The 22,664-nt window shown below is 46.9% G+C and overlaps 1 protein-coding gene across 1 annotated transcript in view; it reads left to right on the forward strand.

Moving 5' to 3' along the window:
* Positions 1-22,664, forward strand: part of MAP2K5 (mitogen-activated protein kinase kinase 5) — a 175,026-nt gene that overhangs the window by 66,627 nt on the left and 85,735 nt on the right. Inside the window, exons 13-16 of the mRNA XM_071568130.1 lie at positions 3,741-3,789; positions 14,230-14,303; positions 15,210-15,260; positions 21,846-21,917. Coding sequence (XP_071424231.1) covers positions 3,741-3,789; positions 14,230-14,303; positions 15,210-15,260; positions 21,846-21,917 — 246 coding nt within the window. The remainder of the gene's footprint in view (positions 1-3,740; positions 3,790-14,229; positions 14,304-15,209; positions 15,261-21,845; positions 21,918-22,664) is intronic.

Below are 22,664 nucleotides of genomic sequence, written 5' to 3' on the forward strand. Positions count from 1 at the left end.
GTGTCCAAGGCCAGATTGGACAGGGCTTGGAGCAGTCTGGGATAGTGGAAAGTGTCCCTGCCCATGGCAGGGATTGGGACTGGATGATCTTCCCAATATCCCACCAAACCCTGCTCTCTGGCAGAGGGCTGTTGTGGTGGCTCCCAGACAGCCCCAAGGGGTGTTGTGGTGGCTCCTGTTGTGGTGGCTCCTGCTGTGTCTCTTGGACAGCCCAGAGGGCCATTGTGGTGGCTCCTGCTCTCCTGGGAAGCCCAGAGGGCTGTTGTGGTGGCTCCTGGGAAGTCCAGAGGTCCGTTGTGGTGGCTCCTGTTGTGGTGGCTCCTGTTGTGGTGGTCCTGCTCTCCCACCATGGAAGCCCAGAGGGCTGTTGTGGTGGCTCCTGTTGTGGTGGCTCCTGTTGTGTCTCCTGGACAGCTCAGAAGACTGTTGTGGTGTCTCCTGGGAAGCCCAGAGGGCTGTTGTGGTGGTCCTGCTCTCCCCCCATGGAAGCTCAGAGGGCCGTTGTGGTGGCTCCTGTTGTGGTGGCTCCTGCTCTCCTGGGAAGCCCAGAGGGCTGTTGTGGTGGTTCCTGTTGTGGTGGTCCTGCTCTCCCCCCATGGAAGCCCAGAGGGCTGTTGTGGTGGCTCCTGTTGTGGTGGTCCTGCTCTCCTGGGAAGCCCAGAGGGCTGTTGTGGTGGCTCCTGTTGTGGTGGTCCTGCTCTCCCCCCATGGAAGCCCAGAGGGCTGTTGTGGTGGCTCCTGTTGTGGTGGTCCTGCTCTCCTGGGAAGCCCAGAGGGCTGTTGTGGTGGTCCTGCTCTCCCCCCATGGAAGCCCAGAGGGCTGTTGTGGTGGCTCCTGTTGTGGTGGCTCCTGTTGTGGTGGCTCCTGTTGTGGTGGCTCCTGGGAAGTCCAGAGGGCCGTTGTGGTGGCTCCTGTTGTGGTGGCTCCTGTTGTGGTGGTTCCTGTTGTGGTGGTCCTGCTCTCCCCCCATGAAAGCCCAGAGGGCTGTTGTGGTGGCTCCTGTTGTGGTGGTCCTGCTCTCCTGGGAAGCCCAGAGGGCTGTTGTGGTGGCTCCTGTTGTGGTGGCTCCTGTTGTGGTGGTCCTGCTCTCCCCCCATGGAAGCCCAGAGGGGTGTTGTGGTGGTTCCTGTTGTGGTGGTCCTGCTCTCCCCCCATGGAATCCCAGAGGGGTATTGTGGTGGTCCTGCTCTCCTGCCGTATCCTGGGCTGGGGCTGGGGCTGGGGGTGTCCAGTCCCTTCTCCTGCACTTGCCACTTCACCCCTGCCTGTGCTGGCCCTGGAGGAGCAGTGACATTGTGCTCTGAGCTTGGAGAGCTGCTGGTGATTGAAGTCCCCCTGAAAGGATGTGCACTTGAACTGTCGAGAGAGGGAGTGATTGACAGCAGGTGGAGGCACTTTTTGTGTCAAGGCTTTGTCAAGTCATTGTTGTAAAACCCACTTTGCTGAATGCCAATAATTCCTGCCAGAGCTTCAATCAAAAGCTTCTCTCTCCCAGCACCCTTTTAGAATAATATTTAATAGCTGAGAGGCCTCCCCTAATAGGCAAATGTAAGGCCAGTGAATAACGGGGTGGCCCCCGAGGTGAGTCCAGCTGGGGGGCTCCTGGGAGTGTATTTACAGCCCAGCACAAAGGCAGAAACTCCTTTTATTCCTTTGTATCTTCTGCTGAGAGAATCCGAAGGGAGGGTTTGTTTAATGCCACGTCTTACCCAGCACATTTTCCATAATAAAGATGTTTAATAACTCACAGCTGTTGCTTTTTTTTTTTCCATGGGAAATGTTTCCTTTTTCCCCTACGATTGCTTGCTTTAAAATCAGCAATTTCCTAATGGTTGGAAAGATTTTTCAATTGCCTAAATATATTTTTAATAATCAAAGGGCTTATTATTCTTTAAATCACTCTAAGGCCATTGGAGGAAGCCTGAAATGTGGCATCTCCTTGATTTTTTTCTTTTTTGCATCACTATTACTATTATCATCATAAACGTTGTTGTTGTTGTTATTGTTGTTGTTGGTATTGTTATTATTATCATTATCGTTGTCGTTGTTGTTGTCCTTGTTCTTCTCCTTCTTCTCCTTCTTCTCCTCCTTCTCCTCCTTCTCCTCCTTCTCCTCCTTCTCCTCCTTCTCCTCCTTCTCCTCCTTCTCCTCCTTCTCCTCCTTCTCCTCCTTCTCCTCCTTCTCCTCCTTCTCCTCCTTCTCCTCCTTCTCCTCCTTCTCCTCCTTCTCCTCCTTCTCCTCCTTCTCCTCCTTCTCCTCCTTCTCCTCCTTCTCCTCCTTCTCCTCCTTCTCCTCCTTCTCCTCCTTCTCCTCCTTCTCCTCCTCCTTCTCCTCCTTCTCCTCCTTCTCCTCCTCCTCCTTCTCCTTCTCCTCCTCCTCCTTCTCCTTCTCCTCCTCCTCCTCCTTCTCCTTCTCCTCCTCCTTCTTTTCCTTTCTCTTCCTTCTTCTTCTTTCTTCTCCTTCTTCTCCTTCTTCTCCTTCTCCTTCTCCTTCTTCTCCTTCTCCTTCTCCTTCTCCTTCTCCTTCTCCTCCTTCTCCTTCTCCTTCTCCTTCTCCTTCTCCTTCTCCTTCTCCTTCTCCTTCTCCTTCTCCTTCTCCTTCTCCTTCTCCTTCTCCTTCTCCTTCTCCTTCTCCTTCTCCTCCTTCTTCTCCTTCTTTCTTCTCCTCCTTCTTTCTTCTCCTCCTTCTTTCTTCTCCTCCTTCTTTCTTCTCCTCCTTCTTTCTTCTCCTCCTTCTTTCTTCTCCTCCTTCTTTCTTCTCCTCCTTCTTTCTTCTCCTCCTTCTTTCTTCTCCTCCTTCTTTCTTCTCCTCCTTCTTTCTTCTCCTCCTTCTTTCTTCTCCTCCTTCTTTCTTCTCCTCCTTCTTTCTTCTCCTCCTTCTTTCTTCTCCTCCTTCTTTCTTCTCCTCCTTCTTTCTTCTCCTCCTTCTTTCTTCTCCTCCTTCTTTCTTCTCCTCCTTCTCCTCCTTCTTTCTTCTCCTCCTCCTTCTCCTCCTCCTCCTCCTCCTCCTCCGCTGAGTTGGTTGGTCAGGGAAGGGGAGCAGAGGCAGGAGTGAGTTTGTTCCATGTGGGACTGGAGAACCAGGTTTGGGAGTTGGGATTTAGCACTTGTGGAGGTGGAAGGAGCAGACTGTGGAGCAGCAGGACAAGGGCTGCCCCAGGGCTCATCTCTTTAGGGGTCCCAGCTGGATTTTCTGTGCTGTGCCAGGGGGTGAGGTCTGGGCTTGGTCCAAGGGGAGAATGTGAACAATGAGAGGGTTTGTGCAGTTCAATTAGAAATATTCTACATTTGCATCAAGTAATGAAAAGCATGGAAAGTGAAGGAAAAGGAGGATGGAGTGGGAGAGGGAGAGAGAGATTTTATTGTTTTCTGGCCTTTAATTTCACTGAGTTGCTTCTGTTGCAAATCCTTGCACCCTTTGTCTGCCATGATCTTTAACCCCCTGCAAAGACACTTAAATTCAGAATACTTGGCAGTGCTTGAGGGACTCAGGGTGGACTCCACTGACTCCTGAGAGCCCCTGGGAGGGAGAACTTGGGTGCTCTGAAAGGACCTGCTGAGGTTCTTAGCAGGGATTCTCCTGGTCCTGCATCCTTTGGGAGGGCTCTGTGGTCTCCCCTTGCCCTGGGCCTGGCTCTGCTCTTCATTAGAAGTTGGATCTCTAATGACTCATTAGTTGAGATGTGCACTTTGTCTTCCCAGGAGTCCTTAATACCTGATGGTTTTTCTTTTGACTTCAGGTTGTGAAAGGCCTGACCTATTTATGGAGTTTAAAGATTTTACACAGAGGTGAGTAATGGATGTTTTCTGGTCTTTATTAATACCATAATATTATTTTTCTTTATAATGTCAATTAACACTCTAATATGAAATGGATACAATATAGTATATAACAATATATAAAATAATAAATCTATTGTACTAGGGTATAAATTAACACTATGATGTGAAATGGATAGAATATAGTATATAACAATATATAAAATAATAAATCTATTGTAGTAGGGTATAAATTAACACTCTAATGTGAAATGGATACAATATAGTATATAACAATATATAAAATAATAAATCTATTGTAGTAGGGTATAAATTAACACTATAATGTGAAATGGATACAATATAGTATATAACAATATATAAAATAATAAATCTATTGTAGTAGGGTATAAATTAACACTATAATGTGAAATGGATACAATATAGTATATAACAATATATAAAATAATAAATCTATTGTACTAGGGTATAAATTATAATAATTTAATAATAAAAGGTTAAATAGAATAGTATTAGGCAATATACCTTTCACAATTATATAAGAATATATAGGACTATATAGAAAATGTACTAATAGAATATAAAGTAACATTATGATATTATTATAATGATATTATTTGTTTTAATAACACTTGCTACAAGGCCTCATGACCATATTCACATGGTTTGTAATGCAGAGTGGATCTTGTGGGGGGACAGTGTGTGGATCTCTCCAGGTCTGAGGTGACTGATGAGTGTTAAATTAGCAGAGTGCTGTTAATTTGGTGGAAGTTTAAGACATTAGTCAAGTAAAACTGAGTAATGTCACAGCTCTGGTTTTCAGTGCACTGTTAACAGAGACTGAGGGCAAATGGATTTGCTGCATTACAGTCCAGAGCAGCAATTAAGGTTCTGGTACTGGTAATGAGTGGTACTGGTAATTCTGGTAATTACCAGTGACTGGTGATACTGGTAATGCTGCTACTGGTAATACTGGTAATGCTGTTACTGGTAATACTGGTAATGCTGTTACTGGTAATACTGGTAATAGTGTTACTGGTAATGCTGTTACTGGTAATGCTGGTAATGCTGTTATTGGTGATACTGGTAATAGTGTTACTGGTAATACTGGTAATGCTGTTACTGGTAATACTGGTAATGCTGTTACTGGTAATTCTGGTAATACTGTTACTGGTAATGCTGGTAATGCTGTTACTGGTAATGCTGGTAATGCTGTTACTGGTAATGCTGTTACTGGTAATGCTGGTAATGCTGTTACTGGTAATGCTGGTAATGCTGTTACTGGTAATACTGGTAATGCTGTTACTGGTAACACTGGTAATACTGGTAATACTGTTACTGGTAATACTGGTAATTCAAGGTAATGAATGTTGAGGATTTGGAAAGCATGTGTTGTATGAATTGAAATAAAATAAAATAAAAAAAAAACAAAAAAAGAGGAAAATTGAGAGTAAGAGTGAAGAGTGAATGATGGATGAAGGGAGCTAAAGAAATTGCCTCAAAGATGGACTATAGGGGGACTGTAACTGAAAGGATTTATCTGTGCTGAAGACTGGACTGTGGATTTTTGTGATTGTGACAACAGGTAGCATCAGGTGCAGGGGGTCTGTGCTAAAGGCCCTGCAGAAGATGCTGCTGCCATTTTTGTGGCACAGAGAGGGGAGTTGTGGGGGTGACAGTGTGTGTGTGGATCTCTTCAGGTCTGGGGTGACTGATGGTCCATCCTTTAGGACCAGAGAGCCCCCTGTGGATGCCTCGTAGCCAGCAGAGTCTGTGCCTGTGTGTGGGGGGAACTGCTGAGCCATGGGGGGCTGGCAGGTTGGGCACAGAGGAGATAAAGTGAAGGTGTTCCTGCAAATCAAGCCCTTGGTCCTGGCTGAGCCTTGTGATCCCCCTGCAGGCTGAGCTGGCTCTGCCTCCTCTGACCACTGCAAAGCTGATCTGCAGTACCCCAGTAAAGGGTGACCCCAATAGGATTTTATTCTTTAACCTCAAACATTTCCTGGTTAAACAGTTTTATTGCTCTTTTATTGCCCTCCCTCCTCCCCTGCAGAGTCCCCCCACCTCCCTGGGCATCCTGTTGCAATGCTGGACAACCCTTTTCCATGAAGAAATTCTTCCTAATATCCAACCTGAACCTCCCCTGGCACAATCTGAGGCCATTTTCTCTTGCCCTTTGTCCCCAAATCAGAGGGTGGCTGGTGGACCTGCCCCTGGGTTGTCCCTGCATTGAAAGAAGAGAATTAACCCAGAATCCATGGCCAGCTCAGTGCAGACCAGGGAGGTTTCATTTCTGTGGTGCTTTAAACCCTGAATGCTGCCAGAGGCAGAGATTTATCAGCTCCATCCCCTCCCAGGAGAGGAGGAACAATCCAAGGTTGGAGCTGCCACTGCAATGGGCAGAATAAAAAGAAAAGAAATGCTCCCAGGAGCCTCCATGGCTGGGGATGGCTCTGAACAGGCTGCACAGTGGTTGTCACACTTTAACACCCAAAAAGGGAAAATATCTGAAATTTTAAAAGGGTTTTTTTTTCATTTTTCTGATTGTTATCTGGAGAGGATGTTGTGGAGTGCAACTGTGACATTTTCTTGCTGTGCTGCTGTGGATTTAGACCCTGGCTCTGATTTCTGCTTTGCCAGTAGAACAAACTCTCCCCTTCTGTCTGGCTTTCCTTGCCTTGATTGAAGAGCAGCTCTGAGGGTTCCATGAATCATGTTTGGTTCTTGCTGTGGTCTAAAGCAAAGCACAGAAGCTGATTTTTCATCACCCTTCAAGGTTTTCTGGCCTTGGTGTGTTCCTGCTGTGCCCAAGGTGGGGACAGGGAACATTCCAGGCTCAGCAGCTCCCCAGGGATTGGTTTCCAGTGTTATTTACCCATTTTTAGGATACAAAAAATGGGTGATCTAAAAAGAGGGGCAGAGGGGAGTTGTTTCTCCAGTGTTCTCCTGGTTTGAATGCTCAGAGGGAAAGGGAGTGGGATGGAAGCCTTGACCTGTGGGGCAGGGCAGGACAATCCTGCAGGAGGAAGGGGCTGGAGCTCCTGCCTGGAGCTGGGACTGGAGCAGAGCAAACAAACAACCAGCAGGGCTTTCATTGCACATCAGACAGAGCAGCAAATCTTAGAGCTTCACTTCAAAACAACCCTCCCAGCTAATGAGGTGCCAGCCATGCATATTAATAAACCCAAGTGCAGCACATCAAACACAGGCACAGCGTTCACACCTTGGAAGATGTGAGAGTGGCCCAACGAGCAGTGTGCTCCTTTCCCCACAGGATGAGAAGTAGAAATGGAAGGGTAATGAGAAATTAACTTAGATTTAAAACAGAATTAGCAATTAAACGAGTCTAATCATGTACAAAGTCAAAGTTTGGAGAAAGACAACCCCAAATCTGTTAAGTTCAAGAATAAGTGTAGACTGTGTGCATTTTGTCTGCTGTGCTTTCCTCTGCTCACACCACCTTGTTAGAGGAGAGAAATGTTACCCACTTGTGTTTGTGCTGAGCTGGATTTGTGTGCCTGGTTCTTTGGGTCCTGGGGGGTGGATGTCTGTCTGTTTGTCCGTCCGTCCATCCGTCCGTCCATCCGTCCGTCCATCTCTGTCCGTCTCTATCCATCTCTATCCCTTTATCTGTCCATCCGTCTGTCCATCTCTATCCATCTCTATCCATCGCTATCCATCTCTATCCATCTCTATCCCTATATCTGTCTGTCCATCCCTGTCCTTATATCTGTCCATCCATCTGTCCATCCGTCTGCCCATCGCTATCCATCTCTATCCATCTCTATCCCTATATCTGTCTGTCCATCCCTGTCCTTATATCTGTCCATCCGTTTGTCCATCCGTCTGTCCATCCATCTGTCCATCTCTATCCATCTCTATCCCTATATCTGTCTGTCCATCCGTCTGTCCATCCATCTGTCCATCTCTATCCATCTCTATCCATCTCTATCCCTATATCCGTCTGTCCATCCGTCTGTCCATCCGTCTGTCCATCCGTCTGTCCATCCGTCTGTCCATCTCTATCCATCTCTATCCATCTCTATCCATCTCTATCCATCTCTACCCATCTCTATCCATCTCTATCCATCTCTATCCCTATATCTGTCTGTCCATCCGTCTGTCCATCTCTATCCCTTTATCTGTCTGTCCATCCCTGTCCATCCCTGTCCATCCCTGTCCTTATATCTGTCCATCCGTCTGTCCATCTCTATCCATCTCTATCCATCTCTGTCCCTATATCTGTCTGTTCATCCCTATCCATCCCTGTCCATCCCTGTCCTTATATCTGTCCATCCGTCTGTTCATCCGTCTGTCCATCTCTGTCCGTCTCTATCCCTATATCTGTCTGTCCATCTCTATCCCAATATCTGTCCATCTCTGTCCATCTATCTATCTATCTATCTATCTATCTATCTATCTATCTATCCATCCATCCATCCCTCTATCCATCTATCTATCCATCGCTATATCTGTCTATCTGTATATGTATTTATTTATTTATTCACTGATATATTGTATGGTTTGCTCACCTTGGCTTCTGATTAGGTTTTAAATCTGCATTAATTTTGGAGCTGTTTTCCACTTTGTAACTTGTGAGGTTGAGCAGAGTGGAGATGTCCAGGACTGTTGGTTGGTTTAGGGCCAAAGGGAGGTTTGTGCATCCCTCAGGTCATCTCTTTGCACCTCAGGAGATTAAAAATACAGAGTATTCCCATATTGCTTGTTGAGTGCTGGGTGGGAGGGCCAGCCCTGCTGCTGGGTGGGCTCTGAGTGTCCCACCCTCTCTCCACAGCTGGACTTTGCTCAGGTTCCCCAGACATGTCCAGAGCAGCATTTTGAGTCTCCCTCTGCCCTTTTTCTCTCTCTGTGAGAAACAATCAGCATTAGGGCCACACTTAATGAAGCCCAACCCCAAATCTGGGGGTGTAGGTGGGTATGGTGGTCCAAGGGAAGGTGTCCCTGCATGGCAGAGGGGAACAAACTGAGCTTTGAGGTCCCTTCCAACCCAACCCATGCAGGATTTTGTTCTTCTATGCATATATTTACACCAGCAGGTACAGCTAAACACATCCATGGCCACTCAGGGACCACTTAAGGCTTATTTAAAAAAAATAATCCTGGCCTCTACAAAACCATGCTGATGTCTTCCTTGAACTTGGCCCGCTGAGGTTCTCTGTTTTTAAAAGACAGGAAAAGTCAAGAGCCAGCTTTTAAACCATCTCAGGGTTTTTCTTTGCCCACACAATGGTGAGTCTGTTTGCTTTTCAATAACACAAATGAGTGAAATGTTGGCTGTTCACAAAGCTGAACCTCTGACAGTTCTGTTTACTGGTAAGTAAGAGCTTGGAGGTCCCTTTTGTTTGCAGAGAGGTGAAACTACTTAGGCAGATCCATCACGAGGAGAACTTGTTCATCCTCCATAATGATGCTCCATAGAAATAATTTGTATTAAGCAAGGCCTGGTAATGGGAGCATAATGACCCCTTTTGGCTCCTGTTGAAATTCTTTCACTTCCAAACACTTAATATTAATCACAAGCAGATGGTGCAGAACGTTATTTATGCACATTTGCTTCCCAAACCCAAAAAATATTTAACCCATTAACTGAAGTGGTTTCTAAAACCAAAGGCTAATTTCCTGATTAGGTGATTTTTTTTTCCCTCCCCACTTTCAATGGGAGATATTTTGTCCTTTCCTTTTCTTCTTGAGGAGCTCATTGGAATTCAAAGCAAATATTTGCTGAAATCCATCAGGTTTGGTGCTGTTTAAATTCTGCTGGAAGGACAGACTGGATTTGCTCTTCCAGAGCTTGTTTGGCTGCTGCTTTCTCTGCAGGGTTCCCAAATTCCAGAGTCTTCCCATCCTCAGTGGGCCAATTGTCCACCCTTTTCTTTGCTTTTAGAATTTACTTTTGAGCTTTGTTTGTGGAAGGATTTCAGGATCAAGCAGCCCTTAATGAATGACAGATGTTTATTTAATTATCTCAGCTCCCTGTCACATCCCATGTGGGAAGCAGGGATGGGGAAATGGGATCTGTGGATCCCAGGAGCTGGAATGGTGGCATCTCCTGGGCTGGAATGTTGGCCTTTCCTGGGCTGGAATGTTGGCCTTTCCTGTGCTGGAGTGTTGGCATTCCCTGAGCTGGAATGTTGGCATTCCCTGAGCTGGAATGTTGGCATTCCCTGAGCTGGAATGTTGGCATTCCCTGGGCTGGAATGTTGGTATTCCCTGGGCTGGAATGTTGGCATCCCCTGGGCTGGAGTGTTGGTATTCCTTGGGCTGGAATGTTGGCATCTCCTGGGCTGGAATGTTGGCATTTTCTGGGCTGGAAAGTTGGCATCCCCTGCGCTGGAGTGTTGGTATTCCCTGTGCTGGAATGGTGGCATTTTCTGGGCTGGAATGGTGGCATTTTCTGGGCTGGAATGGTGGCATTTTCTGGGCTGGAATGTTGATATTCCCTGGGCTGGAATGCTGGCATTTTCTGGGCTGGAATGTTGGCATCTCCTGTGCTGGAATGTTGGCATTTTCTGGGCTGGAATGTTGGTATTCCCTGTGCTGGAATGTTGGCATTTTCTGGGCTGGAATGTTGGCATTTTCTGGGCTGGAATGTTGGCATCCCCTGGGCTGGAATGTTGGCATCTCCTGGGCTGGAATGTTGGCATTCCCTGGGCTGGAATGTTGGCATCTCCTGGGCTGGAATGTTGGTATTCCCTGGGCTGGAATGTTGGCATTTTCTGGGCTGGAATGTTGGCATTCCCTGGGCTGGAATGTTGGCATTCCCTGAGCTGGAATGTTGGCGTTTTCTGGGCTGGAATGTTGGCGTTTTCTGGGCTGGAATGTTGGCGTCTCCTGGGCTGGAATGTTGGCATCTCCTGGGCTGGAATGTTGGCATCTCCTGGGCTGGAATGTTGGCATTCCCTGGGCTGGAATGTTGGTATTCCCTGGGCTGGAATGTTGGCATTTTCTGGGCTGGAAAGTTGATATTCCCTGTGCTGGAATGTTGGCATTTTCTGGGCTGGAATGTTGGCATTTTCTGGGCTGGAATGTTGGCATTTTCTGGGCTGGAATGTTGGCCTTTCCTGTGCTGGAATGTTGGCATTCCCTGAGCTGGAATGTTGGTATCTCCTGGGCTGGAATGTTGGTATCTCCTGGGCTGGAATGTTGGCATCTCCTGGGCTGGAATGTTGGTATTCCCTGGGCTGGAATGTTGGCATCTCCTGGGCTGGAATGTTGGCATCCCCTGGGCTGGAATGTTGGCATTTTCTGGGCTGGAATGTTGGCATTCCCTGGGCTGGAATGTTGGCATTTTCTGGGCTGGAATGTTGGCATCTCCTGGGCTGGAATGTTGGCATTTTCTGGGCTGGAATGTTGGTATCCCCTGGCCTGGAATGTTGGCATCCCCTGTGCTGGAATGTTGGCATCTCCTGGGCTGGAATGTTGGTATTCCCTGTGCTGGAATGTTGGCATTTTCTGGGCTGGAATGTTGGCATCTCCTGGGCTGGAATGTTGGCATCTCCTGTGCTGGAATGTTGGCATTTTCTGGGCTGGAATGTTGGCATCTCCTGGGCTGGAATGTTGGCATTTTCTGGGCTGGAACGGTGGCATCTCCTGGGCTGGAATGTTGGTATTCCCTGTGCTGGAATGTTGGCATCTCCTGGGCTGGAATGTTGGCATCTCCTGTGCTGGAATGTTGGCATCTCCTGTGCAGCAGCACCTGGCTAGATTGGCTCCATGTTTTTCGAAGGAAGGTTATCCAGGGTTACTGTGCCAGGTGCTGCTCTGGTGGGATTCAGGAGAGCTGCTCATGCCCTCAGCACGTCTGCTCAGATTTAGCAAAGTCACTCAGCACCAGAGGGGGGAAAACTCCCTCAGAAATGCAGCCCGTGGATGGAATTCCTGAAGGTGGGATCAGGATGCAGGAGCTGAGCTTTTGGATGTTGGGACATGATGGAGATGCTCGTGACTGATTTTTTTTTTTTTAATTGGAGGTTTTTAGGGAGAAATTACCAAATGTAGCAGCTGCCTTAAAATGCACAAATCCACTTAGGGCATATAAGGGTCTTTTTAAACTGGATTTTTAGCTCAAATGGCAGAAAGCCTTTAATCAGCTTCTTAATTGAGGTTACACATTTCTGCCTTGCAGAGACAAATGAGCCAAGGCTGTTGAGGTACCAGAACCAGCTGCTAAAGCAGGACAGAGTTAATGGTGAACAAAAGGAGGTGCCTCTCTGGGGGGCTCATCCATCTGCACCCACGGGGGGCTCCCTTTGCTCTTGCCTTTAATCCCTTTTGACAGAGGAAAGCAGAGATTAAGCAAAGCCCCTGGGCTCTAATCTGCCCAACTCTCTGCCCGTTCTGGTGCCCAACTGGCAGCCCTGGACCAGGAGAGGTGCTCGGTGTTCCCAGCCCAAATCCCTGGGAATGCCAGTTCTGTCCTCCAGGGCTTCTCCCACACTGGTGGCATGACGTGGATCTGGATAGTATTTTATAATATCATCTGGGGATAGATTATGTATAATACAGATTATGTATATATAAATATGTAGGTGATGTGTTTGTATATATAAATATATAGGTCATCTATTTATATATGTAAATAGATGGATGATGTGTTTATATATAAAATATATGGATGATGTGTTTATATATAAAATATATGGATTATGTATTTATATATATAAAATATATTGATGATGTATTTATATATATAAAATATATTGATGATGTATTTAGATATAAAATATATGGATGATGTATTTATATATACAAATTTATAGATTAAGTATATATATAAATATATAGATTAAGTATATATATAAATATATAGATTAAGTATATATATAGATTAAGTATATATATAAATATATAGATTAAGTATATATATAAAAATATATAGATTAAGTATATATATAGATTAAGTATATATATAAATATATAGATTAAGTGTATATATATAGATTAAGTGTATATATATAGATTAAGTATATATATAAATATATAGATTAAGTATATATAAATATATAGATTAAGTATATATAAATATATAGATTAAGTATATATATAAATATATAGATTAAGTATATATATAAATATATAGATTAAGTATATATAAATATATAGATTATGTGTTTTTATAAACTATATAGAGGATGTATTTATATATATAAATATATAGAGGATGTATATATATAAAAATATAGAGATGATATATATAAATATATAGGTGATGTATTTATATATATAAATGTATAGAGGATGTATTTGTATATATAAATATATAGATGATGTCTTTATATATAGATATATTGATGATGTATTTAGATATATAAATATATAGAGGATGTATTCTATATATAAATATATAGATATATAAAAATATATAGGTGATGTATTTATAAATATATAGGTGATGTATTTATATACAAATATATAGGTGATGTCTTTATATATATAAATATAGATGATGTATTTATATAATAAATATATAGATGGCATATAAAATATCTAGATGAAGTATTTAGATATACAAATATATAGATGATGTATATATATAAATACATAGATTATATGCTTTTTATAAAATACATAGATGATGTATTTATATATAAATATATAGGTGATGTATTTATATATACAAATATATAGATGATAGATAGATAGATAGATAGATAGATAGATAGATAGATAGATAGATAGATAGATAGATAAAATGTCCTTTGCTGCTGACTTAGAAACCAGTGGTTGCCTTTGAAATATCAAACTGTGATCTGTGTTCCTGACATAGAAACCAGAGGCTGCATTGCAAAGCCAGATTTCTGATATTTCCTATGGAATCCCATCATGGCACTATTCATAGGTGAAAATCTCTCCTGCCATTGTCCATAATTCTTAAAATGTGGAATATTCATAATGGTGGTTTTGGGGTTGTTTGTGAAGGGCCAGGAGTTGGACTTTGATGGTCCCTCCCAGCTGAGGATACCCCATAATTCTGTGTCTATATGATGTGTATTACCTGATACAACCTGGCTAATGCAGCTGTGCCCCCAGATGTGAAGCCCCCCATAATTCTGTGTCTATATGATGTGTATTACCTGATATAACCTGGCTAATGCAGCTGTGCCCCCCAGATGTGAAGCCCCCCATAATTCTGTGTCTCTGTGATGTTTCTTATCTGATATAACCTGGCTAATGCAGCTGTGCCCCCCCATATTTCCCCCCATAATGCTGTATCTATATGCTGTATATTATCTGATACAACCTGGCTAATGCAGCTGTGCCCCCCAGATGTGAAGCCCCCCATAATTCTGTGTCTCTGTGATGTGTATTATCTGATACAACCTGGCTAACTGCAGCTGTGCCCCCCAGATGTGAAGCCCCCCATAATTCTGTGTCTCTGTGATGTTTATTATCTGATACAACCTGGCTAATTGCAGCTGTGCCCCCCAGATGTGAAACCCTCCAACATGCTGGTGAACACCCGGGGCCAGGTGAAGCTCTGTGACTTTGGGGTCAGCACCCAGGTAATGCCCCCCCTTGGTGCCCCCAGCAGGCTCCAGTCACCTGCTCCAGCCTGGCAGCCCCTCCTGCTGGGACAGCCCCTATTCAGTTGCAATCTCTGGGCGACTTTGGCTTCATCTGAATATGATTGTTCATTGTTTAATGACAGTAAAAACTGCTGATATTGTAATTACTACTTACGAATGGCAAACTTCATTGATATGCAGCTTTGAGCTGGCAGCTTTTGGGCCAGACAAAAGGGAGGGCAGAGCAAGGGACGTGTCTGGGGAGCCCAACTGGCCCACAATAAAAATTAATATTGGGACTAACAATGGTGGTGGGCTTTTACAATGTGCAGCACAAATTTTAATTAATTTCCATTTTGGGCCTCCCTGGAGAACTTCTCTGCTGGTGACCCATGAGCTTGCTGGGATGTTGATTTGAATTTCAGCACCTTTCCTCTCAGCCAAACACAGGGACCAAAGAGAAGGTCAACCTGCTGTGATGAGTTGTCAGGGGCTGTTGTCCCTCCAGTGTATTTAGTGCTGGTTGCATTCAAGGGATGAATTGTGGCTTTATGCACATCTCGAGCCAGCTGACTGAAAAATGAGTGTGCTCAATCCTACTTCCAATTGACTTTTTATCTCAGACTAGTTTGGGGTACTAAAGCCATAAGCATCCTGTTTAACAGAATTGTTTAAGGTTATCTGCCATAAACTGTAATGCAGTGCTTGTTTAAATTGGAATCCTCATTCCCAACCAAGGCGAGATTTAATCATTTTTAATGCCTTGGCAGATAAATTTGTTCCCTTTTACATAATTTTTCGTTGATTTATAGGAGTGATGATTGTAGGTTAAATGAGGAATAATTGCCCATTTTATTTCCACATTATCTTTATATTGTTCTAACAGCCTGTTTTGTCTCCTAGCTGGTGAATTCCATCGCCAAGACGTATGTTGGAACAAATGCTTACATGGCGGTGAGTGCTGTGCAGGAGGGGCTTGATCCACCATCCCTGTGCAGGAGGGGCTTGATCCACCATCCCTGTGCAGGAGGGGCTTGAACCACCATCCCTGTGCAGGAGGGGCTTGAACCACCATCCCTGTGCAGGAGGGGCTTGATCCACCATCCCTGTGCAGGAGGGGCTTGAACCACCATCCCTGTGCAGGAGGGGCTTGAACCACCATCCCTGTGCAGGAGGGGCTTGAACCACCATCCCTGTGCAGGAGGGGCTTGAACCACCATCCCTGTGCAGGAGGGGCTTGAACCACCATCCCTGTGCAGGAGGGGCTTGAACCACCATCCCTGTGCAGGAGGGGCTTGATCCACCATCCCTGTGCAGGAGGGGCTTGAACCACCATCCCTGTGCAGCAGGGGCTTGAACCACCATCCCTGTGCAGGAGGGGCTTTAATCACCATCCCTGTGCAGGAGGGGCTTGAACCACCATCCCTGTGCAGGAGGGGCTTGAACCACCATCCCTGTGCAGGAGGGGCTTGAACCACCATCCCTGTGCAGGAGGGGCTTGAACCACCATCCCTGTGCAGGAGGGGCTTGAACCACCATCCCTGTGCAGGAGGGGCTTTAACACCACTCTCTGTGCAAAGAGGGGCTTGAACCACCATCCCTGTGCAGGAGGGGCTTGAACCACCATCCCTGTGCAGGAGGGGCTTGAACCACCATCCCTGTGCAGGAGGGGCTTGAACCACCATCCCTGTGCAGGAGGGGCTTGAACCACCATCCCTGTGCAGGAGGGGCTTGAACCACCATCCCTGTGCAAAGAGGGGCTTGAACCACCATCCCTGTGCAGGAGGGGCTTTAATCACCATCCCTGTGCAGGAGGGGCTTTAATCACCATCCCTGTGCAGGAGGGGCTTGATCCACCATCCCTGTGCAAGGAGGGGCTTTAACCACCTCTGTGCAAGGAGGGACTTGAACCACCATCCCTGTGCAGGAGGGGCTTGATCCACCATCCCTGTGAAAGAGGGGCTTGAACCACCATCCCTGTGCAAGGAGGGGCTTGAACCACCATCACTGTGCAGGAGGGGCTTGAACCACCATCACTGTGCAAGGAGGGGCTTGAACCACCATCCCTGTGCAAGGAGGGGCTTGAACCACCATCCCTGTGCAGGAGGGGCTTGAACCACCATCCCTGTGCAGGAGGGGCTTGATCCACCATCCCTGTGCAGGAGGGGCTTGAACCACCATCCCTGTGCAGGAGGGACTTTAACACCACTCTCTGTGCAAGAGGGGCTTGAACCACCATCCCTGTGCAAGGAGGGGCTTGAACCACCATCCCTGTGCAGGAGGGGCTTGAACCACCATCCCTGTGCAGGAGGGGCTTGAACCACCATCCCTGTGCAGGAGGGGCTTGAACCACCATCCCTGTGCAGGAGGGGCTTGAACCACCATCCCTGTGCAGGAGGGGCTTTAACACCTCTCTCTGTGCAGGAGGGGCTTGAACCACCATCCCTGTGCAGGAGGGGCTTTAACACCACTCTCTGTGCTCAGTCTCATGTGGGGGTGCAGGATGTGCTCCCAATTCTGGGCCCTCTGTTCAGGAAGGACATTGAGGGGCTGGGACAGGTCCAGAGAAGAGCAACGAGGCTGGAGAAGGGACTGGAGCACAAGTGCTGTGGGGAGAGGCTGAGGGAGCTGGGGGTGTTCAGCCTGGAGAAGAGGAGGCTCAGAGGTGACCTCAGCACTGTCTGGAACTGCCTGAAGGGAAGTTCTGGCCAGGTGGGAGTTGGTCTCTTCTCCCAGGCACTCAGCAATAGGACAAGGGGGCACGATGGGCTCAAGCTCTGCCAGGGGAAATTGAAGTTGGAGAGCAGAAAGAAATTCTTTGCAGAGAGAGTGCTCAGGGATTGGAATGGGCTGCCCAGAGAGGGGGTGGATTCCCCATCCCTGGAGGTGTTTAAGGTGACACTGGATGTGGCACAGAGTGCCCTGGGCTGGTGGTCACAGTGGGGTTGGATCAAGGGTTGGACTTGATGGTCTCAGAGGTCTCTTCCAACCCAACTGAGTCTGTGATTCCCAACCCTCACCCTCCACCTCTGCCCATCCCTGGGGCTCCCTTTGGTGTCACAGCTCCAGCCACAGCTGGCAGGGCAGAGAAATGGTGGAAAAGCCTTTTTTTCCCTGTGTTTTTGGTTGCTTTGGTGCTTGTGGTGAGTGGCTGTGCCAGCTCTGCCCTGGCACCTGTGAGCCCTGGCAGGGCAGGGGCAGTGCCAAACTATCCATGTTTTGGGAATGCTGCTCTGAGCCTACAGTTCAGCAAAGCATTTAAAGCTGTGCAGATGTGCCTGAACACCCTCTGTGGGGGTTTCCCATGGGAATTGGAAGCTAAAAACATTAGGACTCAAAATATCAAGGCATTAAATTGCAGGTTGTGACGTGTTGGGACTTTCTGTCAGGAATATTTTTGCTTTCCTGTATAAATTTGAGGCAGAATCCTTGTTGGGCTGAGCCCACTTGTGTCCCATTTGTGTCCATCAAAGCAGAAATTCCCATCATTTCTGGATCTCAGTGGGACATTTGGGAGAGGGCAGAGGGTGAAGGTCTGGCTTGACAGCCCCGAGCTGACCTGTGGTTCTCCTGGCACTGGGATGACCACCAGGACAAGAGGAAACCACCCAAAACACTGTGGGTTTGTAGCTCAGTCTGAGTCATTTTAATTCTCCATTTCACACGTGAAAACTTCATTGCTTCAGTTTAAAGCCCTGTATTAACTTGTCTTATTTTTAGCCATTAAAACTCCTGGAGCAAAGCAGTAAATGTGGTCATATTAATGATGGAAAAATCAGTGTTGTGCTTGTTTAAAACCACAGCCAGAGAGCACAAAGTGGTCGGTGCTTGTGTCTTTCAAACCTCAGGAAAGAGGAGAGAGAAATCCATGACCTTTAGTCCCTTTCAGGTATTTTCTCTGACTTTCTTGTGAGAAGAAAAGCAGCCTCAGGTGCCCATTTATTTGCTAAGTGCTTTTCCCCTCGAGGTGGGCTCATTATGTGGCTTCTGCAACACTCGTGTCACCATCCTAGAAAGACTTGGGCTGTCCTGTGTCATCAGCAAAAGGGGTTAAAAAAGAAAAGGCAGAAAGAAGAACTGCAATCCAGAGAGTCAGACAAAGAAACACCTTCAAATTAATCAACTTTTCCAACTCAGCTGTTACTTCAGGCTGGTCTTAAGCAGGTCTGAGAATTAAATTGTTTTATGCTTTTAGTGCCCAAACCAAGATTACTGTTCCCTTTCCCAGGTGTGCATTAAAGAAATTGCCTTTTCTGCCTTCCTGTTTATGGATGAATGTGATGCATTCAGCTGATAATTGTACAAAGAATGTGTTTGATCTGATTTTTTCTGTGGTTTCTCTTCTTGATTGAGTCATTTGGTGTCATCAGATTGACAGTCAAGTCCTCCAGAAATCGTGAGGGTCACAAGCTTTGGGCAGAGTGTCAGTGGGTTTGAAACCACTCATGAATTGAGGGCTGGTTTGAAATAAACAAAAAAAATCTTCTGGATTGAGAAATTAAAATTTCCAACTAAAATTTTCTGAGAGAGGATTTTTTTCATCAGTTTATAGAGAAAAAAATTGGACGAAAAAATAATCATTTTTGAGAGAAAATCCTTTGGGCTGTGTATCCTTAGGATGATCCCTTTATTTTCTGCATCTTCTCTTGACTTAAGAGTTGGACTCGATGATCCTTGTGGGTCCCTTCCAGCTCAGAATAGTCTGGGATTCTCCCTGTTTTCCTCTCCTTTTCCATACTCTGAAATCCAGAGCACTGCACTTTAAATGGGTCATTTCCTTGCCCTCATCTCCTGTGAATCCAGAATTCCCCCCCACCAGAGGTTGCTCTTCAAAGCTGGGAGAAAGGTGGAATAAACAGCTGAATTCTGCTCACTGTGGATTCCAAATCTGATTTAATGGCTAAAAACCATCAGGGAGTGGCTCAGGTTAGACCAGATCACATTGTGATATAGAAGCAAAATTTCTGTGCATTTTTGGGGCCGTTTTTTTGTATCTTTATGAGCATCTTTATCAATAAAAAGATGCTCAAAAATCCTATTCCTTTGTCATGCCCTTTTGGAACATTTCCAAGCTGTGCTGACCTGGCCTGATGATACTCAATTTAAAAAAAAAAAAGGAGGAAAATCAGCTTTGGGGGTCACTTCTAGGTGAGATGTGGTGCAAAGGATGTTGTTGCAGTGGGATTGCTGGGAGGGTCCCCTTGCAGCTCACTCTGCTTTTTACTTAATGCTCACACTGTGCTAAAAGCTCCTGCCCTGGGATTAGCAGCTCAAGGAAACATCCAAACCCTGGCACTAATTTGGGAATTTCTTTTCTCAGAGAGGCCTCTGGATTATGAGAGACTCCAAACTGTCAGTGCTTTGGGTTCCACAGGTGCATTAAGAGCCCAGTGGGGCAGAGGAGCCTCCTGGAGCCTTTTTGTTGGCACATTTCCTGCTCTGCTTGACCTTGGAAATGCTTCACTTGTGGCTTTCCAGGCAAAACCAGCAGGGAGATTTTACAGCATTCCATTTCAGGAGGAATTAAACTTTTTGGAGCCAGGGCCTTTTATTTTTCTGTAGGTCAAAAGGGAAATTAAGAGGTGCATAAAATGCCATTGCCCACGTGTGGCTTTGGTGGCTCTTTGGGCTTCAATAACCTGGATTTTTAACCCAAGTGCCTTAAAAAATGATGATTCCCCACATGATCTTGGCTCCACATGAGGAGGATTTTCCTTGCTTTGGGATGGATGGACACAAACCTCAACTTGACCTTGTTTGTGGGCACCAACTCCCCTTTTTCCTGGGATAAAAGAGCCCCAGCACAGATGTCAGGGCTGACTTTGGAGGGACAGAGCAAAGCAGGGAGGCAGCTTTTCCTGAAGGGGATTGGTCTCTGGGAGGAGCTTTGCTGGGCTGGGTTTTGGTGACTTCTTGGTGGGTTTGGGTGACTTCTTGGTGGGTTTGGGTGACTTCTTGGTGGGTTTGGTGACTTCTTGTGGGTTTTGGTGACTTCTTGTGGGTTTTGGTGACTTCTTGTGGGTTTTGGTGACTTCTTGGTGGGTTTTGACTTCTTGGTGGGTTTTGGTGACTTCTTGGTGGGTTTTGGTGACTTCTGGGTGGGTTTTGGTGACTTCTTTGTGGGTTTTGGTGACTTCTTTGTGGGCTTTGACTTCTTGGTGGGTTTTGGTGACTTCTTGTGGGTTTTGACTTCTTGGTGGGTTTTGGTGACTTCTGAGTGGGTTTTGGTGACTTCTAAGTGTGTTTGGGTGACTTCTTGGTGGGTTTTGGTGACTTCTTGGTGGGTTTTGGTGACTTCTTGGTGGGTTTGGTGACTTCTTTGTGGGTTTTGGTGACTTCTTGGTGGGTTTGGGTGACTTCTTGGTGGGTTTGGTGACTTCTTGTGGGTTTTGGTGACTTCTTGGTGGGTTTTGGTGACTTCTTTGTGGGCTTTGACTCCTTGGTGGGTTTTGGTGACTTCTAAGTGTGTTTTGGTGACTTCTTGGTGGGTTTTGTCTTCTTGGTGGGTTTTGACTTCTTGGTGGGTTTTGGTGACTTCTTGGTGGGTTTTGGTGACTTCTTGTGGGTTTTGGTGACTTCTTGGTGGGTTTTCACTTCTTGGTGGGTTTGGGTGACTCCTTGGTGGGTTTGGGTGACTCCTTGGTGGGTTTTGGTGTCTGCAGCTTTGGCACAGGGGGCAGTGCCACACTCTGGGAGCAGAGCATGACTGGAGCTGTGCCAGGGAGGGTCAGGTGGGATCTCAGGAAAGGTCCTTCCCCCAGAGGGTGGTGGGCACTGCCCAAGGAGAGTTTGGACAATGCTCCCAGCACATGGTGGGATTGTTGGGGTGTCCTGTTGGTCTCCATGATCCTTGGGGGTCCCTCCCAGCACATGGTGGGATTGTTGGGGTGTCCTGTTGGTCTCCATGATCCTTGGGGGTCCCTCCCAGCACATGGTGGGATTGTTGGGGGTGTCCTGTTGGTCTCCATGATCCTTGGGGGTCCCTCCCAGCACATGGTGGGATTGTTGGGGGTGTCCTGTTGGTCTCCATGATCCTTGGGGGTCCCTCCCAGCACATGGTGGGATTGTTGGGGTGTCCTGTTGGTCTCCATGATCCTTGGGGGTCCCTCCCAGCACATGGTGGGATTGTTGGTGTGTCCTGTTGGTCTCCATGATCCTTGGGGGTCCCTCCCAGCACATGGTGGGATTGTTGGAGTGTCCTGTTGGTCTCCATGATCCTTGGGGGTCCCTCCCAGCACATGGTGGGATTGTTGGGGTGTCCTGTTGGTCTCCATGATCCTTGGGGGTCCCTCCCAGCACATGGTGGGATTGTTGGGGTGTCCTGTTGGTCTCCATGATCCTTGTGGGTCCCTCCCAGCACATGGTGGGATTGTTGGGGTGTCCTGTTGGTCTCCATGATCCTTGGGGGTCCCTCCCAGCCCAGGATGTTCCATGAGATGTTTGCAGTTGCTTTGCTTGCCCTGGGCTGGGTTTGGGGCAGCAAAGCCTCTGGGTTGCTTTGCCAGGCTCAGGCTGATGTTTCCTTCCATGTCTCTGCAGCCTGAGAGGATTTCTGGAGAGCAATATGGGATCCACTCCGATGTTTGGAGCCTGGGCATTTCCTTCATGGAGGTAGGCAAAGATTTCCATGCATGGCACAGCAATTTCCTTACCCCAACAGGGTGGGGGCCAGGTGGGGGTTGGTCTCTTCTCCCAGGCACTCAGCAATAGGACAAGGGGGCACGATGGGCTCAAGCTCTGGAGGGGAAATTGAAGCTGGAGAGCAGAAAGAAATTCTTTGCAGAGAGAGTGCTCAGGGATTGGAATGGGCTGCCCAGAGAGGGGGTGGATTCCCCATCCCTGGAGGTTTTTCAGTTGAGCTTGGCTGTGGCACTGAGTGCCATGATCTGGTAAAGGGACTGGAGTTGGACCAAGGGTTGGACTTGATGATCTCAGAGGTCTTTTCCAACCCAATCCATTCTGTGAGTCTGTGGATGTGACACTGAGTGAGAATCCACCATGTCTTGATCCAACCCCACTGTGATCACCAGCCCAGGGCACAGAGTGCCAGAGTGATCCCAGTGGGGTTGGATCAAGGGTTGGATTTGATGATCTCTGAGGTCTCTTCCAAGCCAAGTGAGAAGAGCAACAAGGCTGGAGAAGGGACTGGAGCACAAGTGCTGTGGGGAGAGGCTGAGGGAGCTGGGGATGTTCAGCCTGGAGAAGAGGAGGCTCAGAGGTGACCTCAGCACTGTCTGGAACTGCCTGAAGGGAAGTTCTGCCCAGGTGGGGGTTGGTCTCTTCTCCCAGGCACTCAGCAATAGGACAAGGGGGCACGATGGGCTCAAGCTCTGGAGGGGAAATTGAAGTTGGAGATCA

This window comes from Pithys albifrons, chromosome 13 (genome assembly GCF_047495875.1).
Source record: "Pithys albifrons albifrons isolate INPA30051 chromosome 13, PitAlb_v1, whole genome shotgun sequence".
Lineage (NCBI taxonomy): Eukaryota > Metazoa > Chordata > Aves > Passeriformes > Thamnophilidae > Pithys > Pithys albifrons.